The following is a 20,989-nucleotide window of genomic DNA, read 5'->3' on the forward strand; positions in this document are numbered from 1 at the left end:
TGATGGCTTCAGCAATGTGACTGCGTTCAGACCCGTTCGTCTCCCACTCTTGAGGGCGAGAGAGCTCTCGCTTTCCTTCATAACGAACTTTGTTGCTGACTTCTCATTAGGGTTTCCGCATGCTCGCTGGCAACCCAATACTTCGCAATACGACCGGCGAATCCCGCGGCATCTGTCATCGCTGCATTTACAAGGACTCACAGCCCTTTGGTGGAGCGCCATGTACAGGAGAGGATACAACCTTCCTCCCCAACCGCATGTGCGAAGGTGGTATTCGTACCCAAGTCTCCTTCCCTACATGCTGGGACGGCGTCAATCTGGACTCGCCAGATCACCAGAGCCACGTCGCATATGCAGAGATCCCGTATGAGCCATATTTCCCGCCCATGGCGACATTTCCGTATACACCCGAGCAGCAGAGGGGCAAGTGTCCAGAGGGCTATCCCGTGCAGCTACCGCAAATCATGTATGAGGTCATGTTTGACACGACCCCATTCAATGCCCCTGAGCTGTGGGGCGAGGAAGGAACGCAGCCTTTTGTGTTCAGTATGGGCGATGCGTGAGACCCCCTCTTCCCGTTGGAACGCGTGAAGGACCGTAATCATGCTAACGACTGATTGTAGGACCGGCCATGGTAATCATGGTGATTATATGTTCGGTTGGAAGGGCGATGCGCTGCAGCGAGCGCTGGACGCACGGTGCAGTAACGATCAATGTAGCGAGTTGAATAGGCAGAGCGACGAAGACGCGATGAAGTGCAGTATTCCGCAGACGGTGGTTGAGGATGTCGACGGATCTGAGACATGTAAGCGCAGCACTAGACACCCAAGGCACTGTGCTAACTTACTGAGCAGGGTTGAAGAGCTTACCTGGTGGAGTGCAGATCAACGATGGCATGTAGAGGTCCTGTTCGCGCCGAGCCAAGTGGTGTGGTAGGTGTCGAGATTCCAGTGGCACATGAAGCGACTATGTAGGCTGACCACTGATGTGGCTGCGCTCCTTCAGCTCATCGAATGATGACAAAATAAATCTTTCTGCCTCAAGATACGAGACGAGCCAGAGTCCTCGATGAAGATAGGTTGTTCGCGTTGCTGGCGTCGTGAAGAGCGCTGAACAGCATGATCGGTAACAATGACTGCAAGGCCTAGGCGAGGAAGACATAGGAGGTATCGTGTGTGACAAAACACAGAGAGTATATAACATTATTGAAGCCGTGGGCAGCGGAGTGACGCGACGCGGCGTGTGTGACGCAGGTACGCGATTTGACCTAACCGAAAAGACATTAGCTCGCTGCTAGGCGGGCTCAGTCTTCCAAATCTACGCGTCGCACCTTCCTTACCCAAGAGCCTCTAACGAATTGGCGTTATGATACTCATATCCTCAAAGATCAAATACATGATCTGGCTTTACGCAGCAAGTCACTTGCAACAATCCACACTCCCCCAAACGCGCAGTTGTTCGAGAAGCTCAAGTCAACATTGATGGTATTGCGGCTATCTGCAGACTCAACTTATCTACAAGACGACCTTGTTGGGTGCCTCCTGCTCCTCTGGCTCATCGAAGATGTTGATACTCCATCTAGGCTTGTTCGCCGTGTAGGGAACATTGTACCTTCTCCTTCCCTGGTGCTCATCTGAGAACTTGGTGATGGCCTTGATGTCCTCGTCGTCCAGCTCGATCTCCTTGAAGTTCTCAGCAATGCGCGACGGGGTAACAGACTTGGGAATGACAGAGTGGCCGCCGACTTGAGACCATGCCAGGATGACCTGTGCGGGTGTGGCGCCCTTCTTCTCGGCAATCGCTTTGATCTCAGGGCGGTGGATGAGCAGTGGGATGTCGAAGAAGTTGTTGCCAAAGGCAGAGTAGGCGGTGATGTGGATGTTCTTCTCCTTGGCGTAAGCGACGAGCTCCTTGCTGGGGAGGATGGGGTGACGCTCGATTTGGTTGACGGCGGGCACGAGGCCAGTCTTCTCAACCAAAGCCTTCAACGTTTGGTATGTGAAGTTGGAGACGCCGACCGAGCGTACTTTGCTCTTTGGCAGCTTGTTCATGGCCTTCCATGTCTCGCTGTTAGGGATGGAGTTGTCGATGTTAACCTCATTAGGATCAGATGTCATGGGGAACAGATCCGAGTGAGGGTCCTTTCCAGGCCCGAAGTTGACAGGCCAGTGGATGAGGTACAGGTCGAGATACTCCAGCTCAAGTTCAGCGAGAGTGTCATCGAGAGCCGCCTCTACAGTGGCAGGATCATGCTGAGAGTTCCACAGTTTTCCCGTGATGAAGATGTCCTCACGCTTCAGACCTGGGATGTCCTTGTATGCGCGCTTGATGCCCTGCGCAACTTCCTTTTGGTTCTCGTAGCTGTGATTGGTGGAATATCTCGTCAGCTTGTGTTCTCGGGAATGCTAGTGGGGTATGGTCATAGCTTCCTAAGCTTCCATCTCCACTGAGGGGCATTGCAGTTGGACTTCCAACAACGCGGACGGGTAATTGTTCCACGTCAGGTGGAGGCAAGGCCGAAGTGAGATGGGTGGAAACGGCATTGTGAGTGTAAGTTGTCATGGTGAACATACATCTTTGCAAGATCCTAATTTGATCGAGTTAGCCGTTGGAAACGGATCGCAATTGTCGTTCAAAAGATGGATGCAAACTGTTTCAGGGTCTTCAGGGTCTCGGAGACTTACCAAGTGACGGTATCCGATCTTTAGTGCCTCGTAGACACCGTTGCCGACCTCACCAGGAGCGGCTTGCCAGGTACCATATCCCAATTGACTAAAGCGACGTCAGAACAACGAATCATTATAAGCAAAAGGCTGGAACAGCATACGGGATCTTGTGGCCAGAGTTAAGGGTGACGGTCTTTCCTGAAGACATCCTGAATGATACTTGAGGTCTGAATGCTGGGAGTGAATAACGTGGGGTGGATGATTTGATCAAGGAAGGCAGAATTGCCCTCTTTAAATATCGCATCTCGAGCGCTCTCGGCCATCGTGTCGGCCGGGAGGGTTTATGTATGTCTTGCAGAAATTACTCCAGGACGTGGGATGTCGGACGTATACAGCAAGGCACAGCACCATGTTGGCTGGGCTGGCGGGATAATTACTTGCTCTCGCGACGAAGATGCACCCCGCTATCGTGATTTGGGAGGACCTACCTTGCGGCTGCGCAGTGGTGGGGCGGACCTTTCGGTTGTAATGCCACCGAGACTTCGATGGGCTGACGAGATGCTCCGGGTCTCATATCTTGGCTGCGAAAGAACGAAGTAACATGTTTATGTCTGCCAGATCCCGAAATAACGTCGATGTAGGCCTAGGGGTATACGTACGCAATGACTTCTTCTCAGCATTTTATCAACGTCCCAAATCGACAACATCTTCAAGCAGAACTACCTTCCTCTTGCTAATCACATTCGAACGAGCCGCCTTCATCTGCCTGGATAAATTCTGCGTCCGGTCGAAGAAAGACGTATTGTAGGATGTTATCCGAGATTGGCCCCAACGCTGCCATGTATATGAGATGGTGAGTTGCACTTAAGGTACCGGTACGAGGGGCGAGAACAGAAGATCGACGACGTCTAATCCTTGTTCGTGATCCTGAGGCCACTGATTACCAGCGAGAGGAACCGAAGCGACAAAGCATGGTGAGCTGCTTGCGGAATAAGCAAGCTTTTGAATCTTTCTCATACTAGCAAGCAGAGCGCTGACTACCTCCGGGTCATTCGCCGTTAAGTAATCCTTCAAATGTTAGCATGAACAACGGGCTCACACTGTCCAGTAGAAGAACCAAACGCGTTGCCTGCTGAGCCACTGACTACAACAGAAGGCAAGAAGACTAACTATCATCGGAAAGGTCGAAGATCTAGACGCCTACATCAATACCGAAATCTATATTTTCCCATCCTCTTCATTTTATCGGCTGCAGGGTTCGGTTATGTTCTTCGTCGTACGCTGAGTTGGTTGGATGTTGATGTGGCAGCGGCGTGGAGAAAGGGCCGGTGATAGCATGGCCGGCGACTAGGGCGGCACCCCGCAGCGCATCTTGAGCTCGACTGGACCGTTATCGCACTTTTCTCCACTTCACGCGCCCTTTGAGGCGATAACATCGGCCTGATAGCGGTCGTCTGGAGTATAACAACGGCGCATCTCAGAGCTGTGACTCCAGCCCGTCTTTGATCCATTGCAACTTACACGGCCTACTTACCCACAGCTAGGCTCCATTGCATCGCATCGCATCGCATCGCATCGCATTCCAACATGGCACCCTCCGCTATCCAGGTCGAGCCAGCGCCCGTCGCGCAACCCAAGCAGCTTGTCCCACGATCCAAAGATGACGCGACGAAGGAATTGACGCCGTTGCAAGCCATCTCGCAGGGCGTCTGCCTCCCCGGCATCCCCCTCTTCTCCTCCTACGATAAGCAGCGCGCATGGATCCTATCGCACATGGCGGGTGCTTTCCGCGTCTTCGCACGGCACGGCCTGACCGAAGGCATGTCGGGTCACATCTCGGTGAGAGACCCAGAGCACCCGCACAACTTCTGGACAAACCCGCTCGGAAAGCACTTCGGTCTCCTGAAGGCATCCGATATGGTCCTTGTTGATTACGATGGCAAAGTGGTCGGGGGAAACCAGAGCAGACCTGCAAACGCAGCTGGCTTCCTTATCCACTCGGCAATACACAAGGCGCGGCCAGACGTCAACGCGGCATGCCATTGCCATGGAAAGGCAGGCAAAGCGTGGAGCGCCTTTGCGAAGCCATTGGAGATGCTGAATCAAGACGTATGCTACTTCTACGGCGATGCGCAAGCCGTCTATGATGACTTTGGCGGCGTCGTCCTCGATGAGGCAGAAGGCAAGAGGCTAGCAGCAGCATTGGGACCAAAGGGAAAAGGCATGGTGCTGCGAAATCATGGCCTCTTGGTGCGTCCCCCAGTGCGCGATACCGCGACCGGCATTCAGCTAATACCACACAGACGGTAGGAGGCACCGTCGACGAAGCCGCCTTCTTGTACACCCTCATGGAACGCTCTTGCGATGTCCAGTTGAAGATAGAAGCGGCAGCGGCCAACGGCGTTCCGAAGGTCTACGTCGACGACGATGCAGCGGCATATACATACAAAATGGGGGCCGATGCTGAGAGCCTTTATTGGGAGTTTCAACCTGATCTGGAATACGAGTACAAGATGAGCAATGGAGCCTTCAAGCACCCGGAATGCGACGAGGTAATCTGGCCTGGATACTGATCGCTAGGAATGGATTCGTTCACCTCATAAAGAAGAGACGGTCGCATTGCATTAATACTCTAGTATTAGGGTAATGTTGTCTACTATTCGTTATAATTTCATTCGAATCTGACAACTCGTTCCTTTGTTTCTTGCAGCAATACATGTTACGAGATTGCGCCCGCTAAAGCCTTTCTTGTTGTTATTATTCGCCGCCGCCGCCGCCGTTCTTGATACTAGAAGCTGGCTTCTCTTAGTACAGCCGCTATCTACTTAATATTCTTTTCGCCGAACAACTAATCTAGGAAGACCTTCTCTTCCTCTTTTATCTTAATCTTGAACCTAAGCTTCTGTATTAAGTTTTTTAGCCCGTTATATTAGCGATTAATATAGTATCTCGCGAGCGCTATATCTCTGTAGTTAAGTTTAATTGCTTTAAGAAGAAACTAATATCCTAGTAGTATAATTTTAAGAGCCTGCTAGGTAGTTACCTAGAACTAGACTCTCTTACTGTTATAACGGTCGTTAAGGTCCCTTAGACTAGCGAGTATAATAGCTTTATACCTGTTTCTAATTAGCTTAAGAGTATAGAGAAGGCGTAGTAGGAAGAGCTTGTCCTGTAAGTATAGATCTATAGTTTTAATGCTGTTTTTTAATAGGACGATAGGCCCGCGGGTATAGTTTAGGGGAGTAGGGTGTGCGCTAATGTAGAAGTAACTATTAAAGGTAGCTATTTTGAATCTTTAGAGTTAGTAAGAGCAGCATAATAAGACAAAGTACTAACCTAGAGTTCTAGGCGATAGGGTGTAAGAGAAAGAAGTAGAGATTAGAACAGCGGTATTTTAACATAAGGTGCGTTTACAGACCCTTCTCTCGCTACTACAACTAAATTCTATAGCCTTAGTTATATCTTCAAGCCTAAAAGGGCTTATAGAGTTTTGTAGTTCTTGTTATAGAGGTGTCTTTTAGCGATTTAATAATTTTTTTATTTGTAGCTTGTCTTTAGGCTAAAAAGTCTAAGACTATTAGTTAAGCCTCTTGTAACCCGCAGGTAGGCGGAGGGCCTGTTTTTTCGTGAATTTACTTGTGGGAGAAAGCGTTCAAGCTGGAAGGAAATATTTGTGTATTTAACAAAATTCATAAAGAAGAGACCGAACAGCTGCGCTGCAGTCCGTGATGGTAGAAATGACAAAGCCGACAACACGCTAAGGCAATGTAGACTTGTGGGTCATCTATGTTATGTGGGTGTTCACTTATTTCATGGATTGGTTGGTAAAGTTAGTTGGGCATTGTTGACAATGCGGAGAAGCCGGATGCAGTATTCTCACATCATCCGGTCTCCTCTCGATATACTCAGCATCGTGCCGTCATGCATCAAGTCATTTCTCTCGACTGCGCGTCCCGCCTCGTGTCTAGTACGCACTGAATCCAAGCAGCTCGCCTCCTTGGCAAGTTTGGACACTATACACGCCAAGGCTGTAGCGGAAACAACCTGATGACTGAACAGAGAGCTTTCGTCGGCCCGCTTCTGTTTCGTCGACTTGTCCCGGATTGACGGCGGACATGTCTACAGATCCAGCAATGCGCCGCTTTAGCGGTCATGTTTCCCTGATTGTTGCACGCCTTGGACGAGTAGCGGCGGCGCTGCACGGCGGTATCGATCTGCGTGCAAGCTATTGATGGGTGATGTTGCACAGCGTAATTCGAAGGGTCTAGGTCTGGATATTTAGGCGGATCTGTGGGCCCTGCATGAACTACTCCCACGTTCTTCGATCTACACAATCGCAAATTGTGTTTGTCTTCGAGATCTGTGACTTCCTGGTCGTCGCATCATGCTTATGCCACGCGTCAAGAGCTATCAAGCAGCGGGAAGGTTTTTGCTTTGACGTTCCCGCGACGGGCCGACTGCTACATCCGTACTGCGTGTCATCATTTAAGCAACTCGACCTTTCCCGATCATTCTTGTCCGCTGAGCTTATTACAGTACACAGTAGTCATGGTTCTCCACGCCAAGTCTCATCTTGTCGGAATCCCCAGCATCAATGCATTGGATAGAAGCCGCGCGACCGTTTCCCGCCAAGATCGCTGGCTTAACTCGAGATGGCAAAGAGCGATCTCGCCCCTGCGCTATCGCCTTCGGTCAACAAGCGTTTCTTGTCGCAAACAGGGTTCATGCTTGGCGTTCGAACTGCTACGAGGAATGGGCTGGATGTTTGGTTTCCAACATACAAGCGCGTGCCGTCTCCCAAGGAAACCAAGTGCTTTTCCAAATGGTACTTACTGCGCAAGCAAAGAGGCTGCGCAACGGTAGTGAAAAGATAGGGTACTTGGCGGCGGGAGACCTTCCATGGCGCACGAAAAGAGCATGTGTGAAGACTGCTTGGCAGAATTGAAGGACATGGCTGAGACCTTTGCTTGAAGGGCTAGGGTAGTCGTTGTGAAGGCGGAGGAACATTCCATGGTCCGACTGAACTATATATAAGATGTCCTCGCACGACGAGCAAGTTTCCATCACAGCAGCCAATTCAGTCATTCGACCAAGTCCTCCGACACTCACATCACACAAAGACTAGCATCGTCAACATGCTGTTCCAATCCATCTTCCTCGCCGCCGCCACTCTAGCGCCCACAGCACTCAGCTGTCCCCAACACACCAACGCCAAACGCAATGTACACCTCACTACAAGACAACAAGTGCCCCCAGGTACCAACGTAACTCAGAATGACTGGGCCTACGAAGCATCTTTCAACTGGGGAAAGATCAGCCCCGACTACCACCTCTGCCAAACTGGAACCCAGCAGTCTCCCATCGCACTCTCATTAGGCAACGGACTGGCTCTGAACCACGTGCCCACCTTCAAGTACAACGGCAGCATCGCCGGTAACTTCTACAACTGGGGCTACGGTCCCGCCTTCACCGTTGCACACGATGAGAAGGCAGCAGAGGAAGACATTGACTGGACCGCCCACCCAAGCTTCACCTACGACAACGAGACCGTTTACCTCAAGGGCTGGCACATCCACGCCCCAGCCGACCATTCCGTCGGTGGCGACCGCAGCAAAGCCGAACTCCATCTCGTCCACGTCGACGCTAAAGGCCACGAAGCTGCCGTCATGGCTATCCGTCTCGACCCTGGTAACTCCAACTCGACTTTCTTCGAGCAACTGCCCGCCATGATTGGTTACACCGAGATGGGCGTCGAAGAGCCTACTACTATGGACTTTGCTCCTCTGCTCGAGAGCGTGCTTTACTTCAACGAGTTCTGGACGTACCAGGGTAGCTTGACCAGCCCTCCTTGCACTGAGGGTATCCGCTGGTTCGTTGCTAGGCAGATTCTCTTCACTGGTGTTGACCAGATGAGGGCTATTCTTGGTGCTAGCACTTACTCTGCGAGGGCGGAGCAGGAAGTCTGGCAGCACAGGATCAACGAGTAGAGGGTCGAAAGATTACGTTGTTGATGCATGATGAGAAGCGCGGAGTTGGTGCTAGTAGATGATACATCGCATTGTATAAAAGGTTACGAACGAGCGAGGCGTTGGTGCTGGGACAGTAGATGGCCCACATTTGCCGGTTATCTTCTACAATTCTTCTTGTATATATATACCTTTGTCTCTTTCAGACGCATGAATCAACGAGTGCATCTCTTTCGTCGGAATCTACCACGCGCAGTGCCCTGCATCGACCCTCAAATCCTACACATGACATGTCAGCTTCGCATTCTCGTCTCTTTCTATGTCTGTCAAAGAAGAGAGGCTTACAGAACCAGTGACATAACTGCTTCCCTCACCCAGCAAGAACAACACCGGCGCTCGGAACTCCTCGGGCACCGAGATTCTCCCCAGCATATTCTGTTTCGCCCACTCGTCCGTCAACCCCCTCTTCCGCGCTTCCGCGCTCAGAGGCGTGTCAATATGACCGGGGCTGATAGTATTCACTCGAATCGGCGGATAAGCTTTTCGTGGCTCTTGGCTGGGATTTGGGTTTGTTTCCGTGACCGTGCTACCGGGAAAAGTGTTCTGTGGGTGACCCCATTCCGCGGCAAGCGATCGAGCAAGTTGATGCACTGCCGCTTTCGAAGCATTGTACGCGGCAGTGTTGATTCCATGGTTAGAAATGTGACCTGAAATCGAGGCGAACAGGACGATACTGCCCGATTGATTGGCGTTGTGCAGTTCGTTCGCTACGGCACGGGCGATGAGGAAGGTGCCGGAGATATTAATATCGAGGATTGTACGAAACGTGTCGATGGGGTACGAACAAGCATCGCTTTCGCCGGAGATGGCGGCGCAGGAGACGAGCCCCCGGATCGGATGACGAAGCTTAGCACGGATGGTGTCGAAGGCTGATGTGATGCTGGGTTCATCCTGGACGTCGAGGCGTTGAAATAGCGCATGGGTGTGATTACCTCGCGCAACTTCCTGAATCCGATCTGGTCACAGTTATACATGAGATCAAATTTGGAAGCTTGTATGCGCTGCGTACCCCAACTCTCGGGAGTGGGGTCGGAGACATCGACAAATACAACATCTGCGCCACTCTCTAGAATCGCTACACCTACGGCCGTACCTACTGCACCGGCACCTCCGGAAACTAGAAGACTGTGTCAGCTCCAGTCCATACGTCGATTGATAAGCCGTACCTATGATAGTCCGTTCATTTAGCCTAAAAAGATCTTTCGTCGCCATATGGGTAGGTGGAGGATGTGTCATGACGAGGTGTGGTGATAATGATTATGTTGACGAGAAGATGGAATGATTTGGCAGCGCAGTTCAAATGCGTCGAGCAGTTGCTATAGTTTGAAGCGGGGTTATGACGTATGTAAAGCTGCGGGATAGGTTGTGCAAGATTCAACGTTACCGACCATTAGGCCCGTGTCGCGCTTCCCATGGTATACAAACTTCTGTAAATGTGGAATTTCAATATCGATGGGTATAAAAGGAAAATGGGCAGTGTATGATTCCTCTAGCTCTGGATAGGTTCGTCCCATGGATTACATTGTGGTACCGGAAGCACCCTTCCATAACAAAGACACCATGTCAAGTTCTATCGCCGTCACTTTTCGGACGCGGAAGGAGCCAGGCTACGTGAGAGCTGGCAAGGTTCCGAATCTTACTCCTAGAACGCGTACCATGGTGTGGCCTTGAAAGCCAACGTGTGTAACATCTCGTGTGAACCGTATCATCGTGCTCGTAGAAGGGCCAACGAGGTTTCGAACTCATTTTGGTGATGTGTGAAAGGAACTTTGCCACGTTGCCGGAGTTCATTTTGTCCAGGCTTCCTCCGAAGGCGGGGCCGACAGCTCTTGCGAAGCGCAAATTGGGTCAAAGGGCGAACACTGAGACTGCGTTGGCTCGCATCTGACATCAGTCACACATGCACCCTCATCTACGTTCGGTGGTACTTCTGGATCGTCTCTGTTTTTGAGCTCGTACTCCCACTCAAGGTGGGTGCCCATAGTTGTCTCGGCGCGATTCGAGAGAGTACTCTTTGTCGCGACGTCTTTCAGGCCACTGAATGGGCGATGTATGAGGCGAAGTAAGTCAAAAACTGCTGCGTGAAGCTCAGATGAACCACGATCAAAGAAGAAGAGGCTGTCACTCGCCAGAGAAGTCGGGGGCGTCGCGAACTCTTCACCATCCCTTGTCTGAGATCTGTAATCTTGCAGCTTCCCCATGTGAGCTGCAAGAATGTTACGAAACCTGCCAGCAAGCGTGTCTTTGATCGCACAGTACTCGAGAACACTAATGCATTTTTCCAGCAGTTTCACGTCGTCAGTATATGGCTCGTTGTTCAGAGCCCTCTGCGATGCCTGGTAAGCGACCATGACTCCCGCCGTGTAGGCTGTGTAACTGGAATTCTGGGTTAGCATCCTTCGCCACCGTGGCATACGCCTGACTCACATGCAGAGCCAGCAAACTTGTACTACCTTCCCTTCCTGTAGCATGAGACTCATGACAGACGCGTTTGTTTCCGCAGCTTGGTATCCTTCCTCGATAGCCCTTCGTGCTTCTGGTGGAAGAACTACGATGCCAACTGCATCGAGCGGGATGTATGCAATTATTAGCCGCCGAGCAAGCAGCATCATAGCCGAAAGGTAAAAGAGATGAACATAGAATATTACTGGACGGAATGTGGCCATCAGCGGGCTGCTGTCGCCGCGTAACAGCGCAGCAACTGACATCCAGTCGGGGAGTTGCGCATGGAATCTCGATAATTGCGCGCGAAACTCTAGCGTGACATTTTCCGGTACAGGCGCCTTGTTTGGTAGACGGTGAAGTAAGCTTGCCTTGATGATGGAAACTTTAACGCATTCGCGTCGAATCATGTCCTGGGGCGGCGCGTCTAGTCCATTGAGAGATGAGTGGACGTCGAAGGTTAACGAATCAGAGTTGTAGTCAAGAGATGCGCTCAGCCAGCTATCGAAGTAGTCAGTGATATATCACACATAACTAAAGGCATGCCAAACTGACCATTGCAAGTGGACAAGAGTCATATGCGTGCGACGAATGTCGTCGTAGTAGCTTGGGGACCAGTCTGGCGGACATGTTTCGAGAGATATTTTGCGGTTGCGAGGAAGGCTCAGACCAAGTTCTGAAAGTCATTAGTGGCTCATTTCTCGTGGGTATACCCAAGTGTGACTCGTACCAATGTAAGCCAGAGCAACTGTCGCCTTGACGACGATGTTATACATGCCAAGCAGCGCGCAAACATTCATGGCTCGAAGCGGATCGTGAAGAATCGCAGAGTCCAGGCCATGTTTGGCGACTGCGTAGAAGTAATCGGCAAGCTCGGGAGGCGGTGCCTTTGTGGGGTCGGCTAGCTGTGAATGTATAACACCGATAGAGGCCATACCCGCAATTTCTGCGGCATAAGTACGAAGTTCGATTGTACTTCCGTTACTGAACATGTGTCCGAGTGGCATGTTCTCGTTTCCGGAGGCTTTGATTGCTTCGATGCATGCTTGGACGTCGTTCCTATTCATAATGTAAAAGAGTGCTCCCACACAGTTAAAGAACATCTCTAATGGGCCGTGGACGTTGGAAACACTTGCGTTTTCGTGGTTTGGAGCAAGCAGAGTGATGCCCGTGACTTTGGTCTGGCCCTTTCGAACAGTAGAAAATCGGGGATGATCCATTATCTCAGGGACAGAAAGCATTGTCGATGAGGGAGAATCCGTAAATGTCGGTGGTGAATCGTTCTTACCAACTTTGGTCTCAGATGCAGGCCCAGACTCGGAAGAACTGCGACGGCCCATTTCGAAGTTCTTGAAGATGACCCCCAGATCGTCACCCTGGGTCGCTCGCAGGTGCTGCAGCAAGGCCGTGGCTTTGTCAGGTGAAGCCGTCTGTAGGAACCACAAAACTTCATACATCGAACTTTTATCGTCCTCCAGTTCTTCAATCTTTCTTTTTTGCGCCTGAATGAGGGGTGGGTCGTATCCGCATTGTGAATTTCTCTCCGAGCAAGAGCGACATGTCGGTCTGCCACCGTCACACTGTCGTGTGTCAGCTTCGACTTCACGGAATTGCTGTCGTTACTAGCAAAGAATTCGGTGAAAGACCTTGGTGCGTCGGCCACGGCAGGGCAGACATGCGACTGTCACGCGTGACGGCCTGCGACTGGTAGGAGTTGCTCTACTAACAGCGGCGGCAGCAGCCAAGTCTTGTGGACGCGGCGCGATATCTCTGAGAGAAGACGATGACATTCCTAACAACCGGGAGTGCGAGAGCTTGGATCAAAGTACAAGCTAAAGGTGCGGTCTGCTCCTTATTGGCGGATAGGCCAATGTGCTATAAGTGATGAAGCAACCAGCTTTGGATGCCTCGAGTGGTCGGCGGATGCAGCGGCATGGCCAGTGCACTCTGTGTGTGGCAGGTACGTTAGCCATGACGTCAGACCTTATGCAAACGCTGACTCCATGCATTGAATTCGACGCAATTTCAATGCATAGGTGTCTAAATGGAGTTCATTGCAGTTTGATGGCTTCGTGATTATCCATTCTGGTGGGTCTTGCCGAGAAAAAGGCCGACTGCACGTTTTGTATCCACTGCCCGCGCAACTCACGCACGCACCATCAACGGCAATTGTCACACATCCGTAATTCACAGTCGCCATACGGGCAAGACTCGATATCTGACGACTTTTGAACTGCCCATGGGCATCTCTGTGATATTATGATCACTATGAGGCCTGGTTCAGCAGGGCCTTTTGAACAGTGATTGTTGATTAGTGAGCACGGCTTGCGATCTGCTCAGGTTGGCACCAGCAGCATCTTGAAGGCATACGTTCGACAAGGCTTCCACGCATTATGGACGTCAGATTTTAAGGGAAAACATGCGACTTCGCAAGTTATACGCTTCGAGCTCCAAGGATATGTTCCTAATGAGGATCAGCATAGCCACGTCGAACGCCATACAGTCCGACTGGTATTTGTCTGACTCAAAGAAATCTCCACTATCGTGCAACCATTTCCCACGCAATCACGCGGAGAGAGCGTAAGCTTTCCCCAGACAAAGGGACGCAATTTCTCCGTTTGTACAAATGTTGGCAGAAGGATCGTTAGGGAATGCCCGCAATGGCTGTTCACGAAACCGGTGACATCATAGCTGCATGCGCAGGACTGCCCGGTAGCTACAGCATTGTTAGCATACCTGATACTGACCAAGTCGACATCAGAGATCGTGGCATCTTACTTACATATATGACCACAGAAGCCTTGGATTAGCGAGGAATTGTAGCCCTGGGAGGCTGCGCCGCGATGATACTGCACACCGAGATACGTTGGAGTTCAACTGAGTCAACGAACGCCCTTCACATATCTAGCAACGAGTGGTAGGTGCAAACGCTAATTAGACACATCAGGCCCAAGCAATTCAGGTGTTTGACTCCACATATTCTTCTTACACAACTGTTGCCTGTATTGGACACTACAACCAATGGCGTCTGTATCTTGATAATGATATAACTGTTTGGACAACAACTCCAGGGCTGGAGTCGCGACACATTGAAGCTACCAATATGGCCAAGGACGCAGTACGCTCACCCAATACCACTTCACTGGGTTCCAACGCCTGCCCAACACTCCACGGCAAGAAAGATGCCCAGCCACATTGGCCTACAATCGGAACCAAAGACGACATTCCGACATGGCTTCATGATAACGACTTCATCATCACTGGACATCCAATGCCGACTCATTCGTACAAACGATCGTTTCGGCTCTGGCGTTGCCTTCATATGGAAACGATGAATATCTGGACCCACCTTCTTGGGAGTACCGCATTCGTTGGGACTGGCATCGGGTTACACACACTTGCTATCTCGACCAAGCTTGACCTGAGCACAGGCGACAAATTCGCTTTCGGTATTTCTCTAAGCGCAGCAGCTCTCTGCTTTGGGCTCAGCGCAACGTTCCACACACTTCGGAGTCATTCCTACAACATTCACCATCTCTGGGGCCGTTTCGACATCTTCGGCATCTGTCTCTTAGGTATGGGCGGTGGATCATCAGCCAACTATTATGCCGTTCGTTGTGATCCAGTAGCTCAACAAGTATATTGGTGTCTCAATGGCGGCGCCGCTATCGCTGCTGCTGCAATGCTGTTCGATAGTGGCGGCGGTGGAAACAAGATGAGAACGCTTCGTGGCAGTATTTTCAGTGCGCTCGCCCTTACAGCAATGCTCCCAATGTTCCATGGCGTCGGCAAGCTTGGATGGAGTCGTGCGTGTGTTGAGATAGGAGCTCAGTGGTATGTTGCAGAAGGGCTGGTTCTTCTGCTTGGGGTCTCATGTTTCGTTGGTAGGTTTCCAGAGAGACTGAGCCCAGGCTCGTTCGATATTTGGGGCCACTCTCACCAGATACATCATGTTTGCGCTGTAGTTGGCCAGGCTTTCCATATAGCCGCTCTTGTCGCCGGCTACAAATTCCGTAACGCACATCCAACTTGTTGAGCGAAGGAAGCTGTTGGTGCCGGCGCAATGAGTAATCCAATGGCGAATAGCACTATCGTTGAATGCAACATGAGATTCTCATGAGCGGCGTGTAGCAATTGCAGCAACTGTACGATAGAGTAAAAAATGTCAACAGACCGTAGGTGGGTATCGAAGAGATGTTTCCCATGTGCAGTGACGAGTATGGCCGGAGAAGGGGCGACGGGCAGGAGTAAGCGAAGCGTTCCTGGGACGCGGCGCATCACCGACTGCCGCCTGCGCAGCAGCAGCAGCAGTCCACCTTCGCCCAATTCCCATCCAATATGTCGGCCTCGACCGAATCGAGCGCAACCAATGTAGATTCTCACAGCGAAGACGCGCCCCGCGTTGAAGCGCTCTTCCTCATCAAGTTCGACAAGAAAGTTGGGTACGTCATGCGACGCTGGACAGCCGGAGTACCTCAGGGAGCTATGCGCTGATCATTCACAGCTATACAATCGCCTGGAAGCGCACAACGACACCGGATATTACACTCGACAACGCCGTTGAATACAAATCGCTACCCTCAGGTCTGCACTCAGTGCAGCATGACCTCGTCTACTTTACCCACGATGGCTATGCCGGGCTCAGCGCCTTCGCAAAGGGCGACGCGAGCGCAGAGGATCGCAATGCCACGTTCGTTTCCGTGGGTATCCTAATCCAGAAGGAGGGCAGATTCGGGAGGCTAGGAAGGAGTTGGCTACTGGCCGGCCGCTTAGAGAAATTGGCTGCGGCTCTGGCTGACGACCCGGAAGGTGTGACGCCGCTGGACGAGTTTTGGCAGGAGCAGGTCTCGAGACATGGCAAAGGCGGCACCACCTCAGATGCCGGAGAGGCGAAAGGTCACAGCAGAGCGCGCGCCATATCCACCGTGAGCGCTGTCATCAAAGACGAGGAGAGCCTGCCGGACTACCACCCGGCTCTATCTATACAGCGCTTCCTCGACGTATTCGGGCCATTGGTCTTCCGCCTGCTACAAGCGGCCCTGCTGAGGAAACGGATCCTCTTCGTGGGCGTCCCGCCGGTCAGGACTGCCTGCGAGTTTGGTACGTCTGGGATCTTGTCATTGGTTATCTTCCAGCTAACATGCCAGTCTACAATCTGTCTGTCCTGTCTAGCATATCGCCTCGCGACACCGAACGTTTGCCTCCAGAGACCGAAAACCTCCTACGCCTACCCACCCTCTTCTCCGTCGGCGTACACGACATACCTCTCCTCGACGACCTTCGCAAGCCCAAACACGGCGGACACACACCAGGCCTCGAGCCATCAGAGGGCTGGGCGGCGTGCACAACCGACGAAATCATTGTCACAAAGACGCAGCTCTACGACATCATCGTCGAACTACCACCCACTTACGATGCGCCCCCACAAGAACGCCGCTGGCCACGGATACGAACGAGCGATGGCAGTTTGATCAAGGCCAGCCAGCGGGATGTTGCGCGCTACAAGCTTTTGCACAAGGAGCTTTTCAAGCAGCGTACGAGATCGGAAACATCGCCCGAGCCGTATACGGACGACGAGAACGACGACACTGCTCCCCTGCTGTCGCGCGACGAAGTCGATACCAAACGCGCCGACGACGACTTCAACGAAGCATACGACGACACGGTGGTAGAACCAACAACGTGGTCAAGGCTTGCATACATGGGCTACATGTGGTGGGCTTCGGCTGGCGAGAGAGATGCATACACGACAGCCGAGCGGGAGACGGACCGCGAGCTGATTGGCGACCTCTCCGCCTACTCACAGTCGTTGGAGACAGCAATAATTGCGTACTTCCATCGACAGTCTTCGCTGCTCATACGAACGCTATCGCAAATCATCGAGGCGGATACTCAAGGTGAAAGAGGAGACGATGACGATAATGACAGCGATGCATTGATTGTTGACAGAGACGACCTGTCGCGAATGGGGCTGGATACATGGTCAGAGGCTGATCGCGCCTTTGTGCAGGAATTTGGCAGTCTGTACTTCGGACGTACTGTTGGGGTCAAGGGCAGTGAAGTGGAGTGCTGTGGTTTGCGGGTGCCAATCTTCTAGCTGGGCTGGGAGCGTTAGCTAGCCACAAACCGGCAGGTTTCCGGTTGTGTGGAGGGCTTCAACGGTGACCACAGACTGTTGTGGTGTAGGTTAATGACAGTCTACTTGTTGCGGGCAACGTTGGAATCCGCTCCATCGCATTAGTGGCGCTAAAATGTTGGGATGGTGTACCTGGAATACCCGCTTTCAGTCACAGGCTGAAAGGCGTACAAACAACGTGTTTGCGGCTGTATACACGTCCGTATAGCTATGCACACCTCGGTCATCATGCTTTGGGTTTCCGCGTGAAGCCTCGGAGGTCCGTACACAATCAAATCCGCGTAGCATGATTTGTCGGTTTGGTAGAGCTCAGGCAGCCCGAAGTCGGACCCCGCAATTGAATGCACAGGGCGCGCGCAAGCGAATTCTGCGCCCCGCATCGTCATATGCCATTCCCAGTGGCCGGCTCAAGGCCTTAGTATCACCGACCAAAGTTTTCTTTTGCTGTGAATCATACCTCGCGCTGTACTAATAGTCTGCCTGTGCGCACGTCTCCTGCGTCTTTCCATATCCCAAGTGTGTTTACTCTGCTCGAATTCACCCAAGATACATTTTTGGCCCTCCATTGTTGTCGCTGGGCCATCAAGACACTGTTCTCAAAGTAGCGCCTCAAGATACCTGCTGCATTAATCACACCAAGATGCCCATGCTCAAGGAGCCCTGGAAGAAGTACCATCCCTTCAAGCCATTGAACCTGCCGGACAGGACATGGCCTAACAAGACCATCGAGAAGCCACCACGCTGGCTGTCGACCGACCTGAGAGACGGCAACCAAAGTCTAGTAGATCCTATGGTAAGTACCAATATACCCAGAAGCCGCTGCGAACCAACATCTGACACGGACCGCAGGATGGCGCGCAAAAATGGGACTACTTCAACATGCTAGTCAAGCTCGGCTACAAGGAAATCGAAGTCTCCTTCCCCTCCGCGTCGCAAACCGACTTCGACTTCACACAACGCCTCATCCAAACACCCGGCATAGTACCTGACGATGTCTGGATCCAGGTCCTCTCGCCATGCCGGAAAGAGCTCATTCGCCGCACCGTCGACTCCCTCAAGGGCGCGCGCAAGGCCATCCTCCACCTGTACCTCGCGACCAGCCCGTGTTTCCAGCAGATCGTCTTCAACATGAACGACGATGAGACTATCGCCCTCGCAGTCGAATGCACAAAGTACGCGCGCTCGATAACCAAGGACGACCCTGCGCAAGCCGGCACAGAGTGGGCATACGAGTTCTCGCCCGAAACTTTCTCAGATTCGTCCCCAGAGTTCGTCATCAAGGTCTGTGAGGCTGTCAAGGCAGCGTGGGAACCAAGTGTAGAGAACCCGCTGATCTTCAACCTGCCAGCCACCGTGGAAATGTCGACACCCAACGTCTACGCCGATCAAATCGAGTACTTCTGCAAGAACATCTCCGAGAGGGAGAAGATCTGCGTCTCTCTACACCCACACAACGACCGAGGATGCGCAGTAGCGGCAGCAGAACTGGCACAAATGGCGGGTGCAGACCGAGTAGAAGGCACGCTGTTCGGCAACGGAGAGCGCACAGGAAACGTCGACCTCGTCACCCTGGGCCTCAACCTGTACACCCAGGGCATACATCCAAAGATCGACTTCTCTGACCTGAAGTCAATCATCGATATGGTGGAGAGCTGCAACAAGATCCCGATACATCCGCGCGCGCCATACGGAGGCCAGCTTGTTGTATGCGCCTTCAGCGGCTCACATCAAGACGCAATCAAGAAGGGATTCCAGATGCGCAAGAAGAACGGCGCGGACAACGAGAGCCGGTGGCAGATCCCATACCTTCCCCTCGACCCCCAAGATATCGGCCGCACGTACGAAGCCATCATCCGCGTCAACTCACAAAGTGGGAAGGGAGGAATCGCCTGGATCATCCAGCGCCAGCTCGAACTCGACCTGCCTCGTGGTCTGCAAATCGCCTTCTCCAAGATTGTGCAGAAGGAGACCGACATGCTCGGCCGCGAACTCCTGCCAACCGAGATCACGAACCTCTTCGAAGAAGCCTACCACCTCAAGCGCAACCCTCGCTTCTCCCTTGTCGATTACGAAATCAAGGCCGACCGATCAGAGACACCTCTGCCACCGCAAGACGGCCGAACAGTCAGCAGCCGCAACCTGCGCCGTATCTTTAACGGTGTCATTGAGATTGATGGCCAGGAACACAAGATCCAGGGCTCGGGAACCGGTGCGCTTTCATCGCTGGCCGATGCACTGAGGAGTCTGGGTATCGACCTGGACGTTGTCGACTACAACGAGCACACGATTGGTACAAGCAAAGACGCAAAGGCCGCGACCTACATTGGTTGCACAGCCGCGCAGAGCAGTCAGAAGGTCTGGGGTGTTGGCATCCACCAGGATGTGGTTCAAGCGTCTCTCATCGCTATGTTGAGCGCAGCTTCTTCAGTAGGTCTTCTCTTATGATGATAAGCAGCACTTTGGCTAACACATCACAGTTTCTATCTTCGAGACCTACCACACCCATTCCTTTCCGCCCCAAGCGATCGAACACCCTCGAGATCCCCAGCCCAGACTCAAGTCCTACACGAAATGGCAAACAAAATGGAAGCACAATAGTGGATAAGCTAGAGGCTGCTGTCAACGGCAGTCAAGCGGACGTCAAGAGTGCGGGCGTGTAGCGGCATGAAGTCTTACCAACGCTCAATTCAGTTTCTCCATTCACACATATCGCATGTAGCATTTGGGATGTAAAAGGTCGGGGCATTGGAGTTTAAAAAGTGCTGTCTAAACGGAATGAGAATATCTAAACAAAGGTATCAATAGCTGTACTCAAATCAAATATGTAGAACCTTACAATACTCGCATTCTGTGTTCTTGTTCGCTTGCCTACCAGACGTATTCATCGGCACAGTTCCCACAGCAATCGCTCTTGTTCTTGCCATGCCCAGGGCGTATCCGACATCGGCACATGCATCCTATACAACGCTTATCGCCGGCTCATGGACCCGTAGATGTGGATACCGGTTGGTGTGAAGTCATGCCCGACATATGGATGACATACCACGGCCCAAACTCTATCTACGACTCCGATCCGCGTCACCATATCTATACAAGATCACGACCATAACCCTGCCCACCCCCAGCATATTCCCTCTACCAACAAGCACAACCACCATGGCAGAAAACGACCGGACCAACATCCCTCCAGCCCCAGCCTACTTCCCCACATCCGCCGACTCTCCCCTCCACCCCCCAACAGCCCTGTACACCACCCTCCGGAACATCTCCCCCCAAGACCTAGTAAAAACCCAAGACTTCACCATCCCACCCCGCAGCGGAAAAGCCTGGACCGTTCCCGCAGGCGCACTATTCCGTCTCTCCACGCCCGAAGTCCCCCAAGTCGGCGATTTAAACGTGTGGAACCAGCATGATCCCCGAGAGCGTTTCTGGGCGTCTAGGACGAGGCAGTTGCAGGGGAGTCATGTGGTGCAAGGGGATAGGCTGTGGAGTTGCCTCCCGTTTATGAGGCCGATGTGTGGGCTTGTGGAGGATTGATGTGAGATTAGGGATTCCGAGGGGAAGGGCATGGGGAAGGGGAGGGAGAGCAACAGGGATGAGAGGGGTGGGGTTACGAGGTGGGGTGGACGGTGTAATGATTTGTTGGGGACGAGGTGTGATCCTTATGGTACGTTTGAATGCGCGGGTCTGAGGGTTGGTTTGGATGGGTTGATTTGTCG

At 52.2% G+C, this 20,989-nt stretch overlaps 7 protein-coding genes across 7 annotated transcripts; 4 read left to right on the plus strand and 3 right to left on the minus strand.

The window, feature by feature from the left end:
* Positions 1 to 119: 119 nt before the first annotated feature.
* J4E93_000126 (uncharacterized protein) lies at positions 120 to 901 on the plus strand (the record flags this gene model as incomplete). Its single annotated transcript, XM_049338089.1, has 3 exons — positions 120 to 559; positions 624 to 805; positions 855 to 901. The coding sequence occupies 3 exons, from the start codon at positions 120 to 122 to the stop codon at positions 899 to 901; spliced, it is 669 nt and encodes a 222-aa protein (XP_049203974.1).
* Positions 902 to 1,514: 613 nt separating this feature from the next.
* On the minus strand, positions 1,515 to 2,874 carry GLD1_1 (mitochondrial glycerol dehydrogenase Gld1; the record flags this gene model as incomplete). The annotated part of the gene is made up of 4 exons (XM_049338090.1): positions 1,515 to 2,361; positions 2,574 to 2,587; positions 2,685 to 2,772; positions 2,828 to 2,874. 4 exons carry the CDS (start codon positions 2,872 to 2,874, stop codon positions 1,515 to 1,517), a joined length of 996 nt encoding a protein of 331 aa, XP_049203975.1.
* A 1,379-nt stretch (positions 2,875 to 4,253) lies between these two features.
* On the plus strand, positions 4,254 to 5,239 carry J4E93_000128 (uncharacterized protein; the record flags this gene model as incomplete). Its single annotated transcript, XM_049338091.1, has 2 exons — positions 4,254 to 4,916; positions 4,970 to 5,239. 2 exons carry the CDS (start codon positions 4,254 to 4,256, stop codon positions 5,237 to 5,239), a joined length of 933 nt encoding a protein of 310 aa, XP_049203976.1.
* Positions 5,240 to 7,801: 2,562 nt separating this feature from the next.
* On the plus strand, positions 7,802 to 8,653 carry J4E93_000129 (uncharacterized protein; the record flags this gene model as incomplete). The annotated part of the gene is made up of 1 exon (XM_049338092.1): positions 7,802 to 8,653. The coding sequence occupies one exon, from the start codon at positions 7,802 to 7,804 to the stop codon at positions 8,651 to 8,653; it is 852 nt and encodes a 283-aa protein (XP_049203977.1).
* Positions 8,654 to 8,911: 258 nt separating this feature from the next.
* Positions 8,912 to 10,674, minus strand: J4E93_000130 (uncharacterized protein; the record flags this gene model as incomplete). Its single annotated transcript, XM_049338093.1, has 3 exons — positions 8,912 to 9,583; positions 9,625 to 9,809; positions 10,599 to 10,674. 3 exons carry the CDS (start codon positions 10,672 to 10,674, stop codon positions 8,912 to 8,914), a joined length of 933 nt encoding a protein of 310 aa, XP_049203978.1.
* A 1,146-nt stretch (positions 10,675 to 11,820) lies between these two features.
* Positions 11,821 to 12,375, minus strand: J4E93_000131 (uncharacterized protein; the record flags this gene model as incomplete). The annotated part of the gene is made up of 1 exon (XM_049338094.1): positions 11,821 to 12,375. The coding sequence occupies one exon, from the start codon at positions 12,373 to 12,375 to the stop codon at positions 11,821 to 11,823; it is 555 nt and encodes a 184-aa protein (XP_049203979.1).
* Positions 12,376 to 15,472: 3,097 nt separating this feature from the next.
* Positions 15,473 to 17,231, plus strand: J4E93_000132 (uncharacterized protein; the record flags this gene model as incomplete). The annotated part of the gene is made up of 3 exons (XM_049338095.1): positions 15,473 to 15,576; positions 15,639 to 16,234; positions 16,282 to 17,231. 3 exons carry the CDS (start codon positions 15,473 to 15,475, stop codon positions 17,229 to 17,231), a joined length of 1,650 nt encoding a protein of 549 aa, XP_049203980.1.
* Positions 17,232 to 20,989: the final 3,758 nt, after the last annotated feature.

Source organism: Alternaria ventricosa (assembly GCF_023758065.1).
Source record: "Alternaria ventricosa strain BMP 2768 chromosome Unknown scaffold_1, whole genome shotgun sequence".
Lineage (NCBI taxonomy): Eukaryota > Fungi > Ascomycota > Dothideomycetes > Pleosporales > Pleosporaceae > Alternaria > Alternaria ventricosa.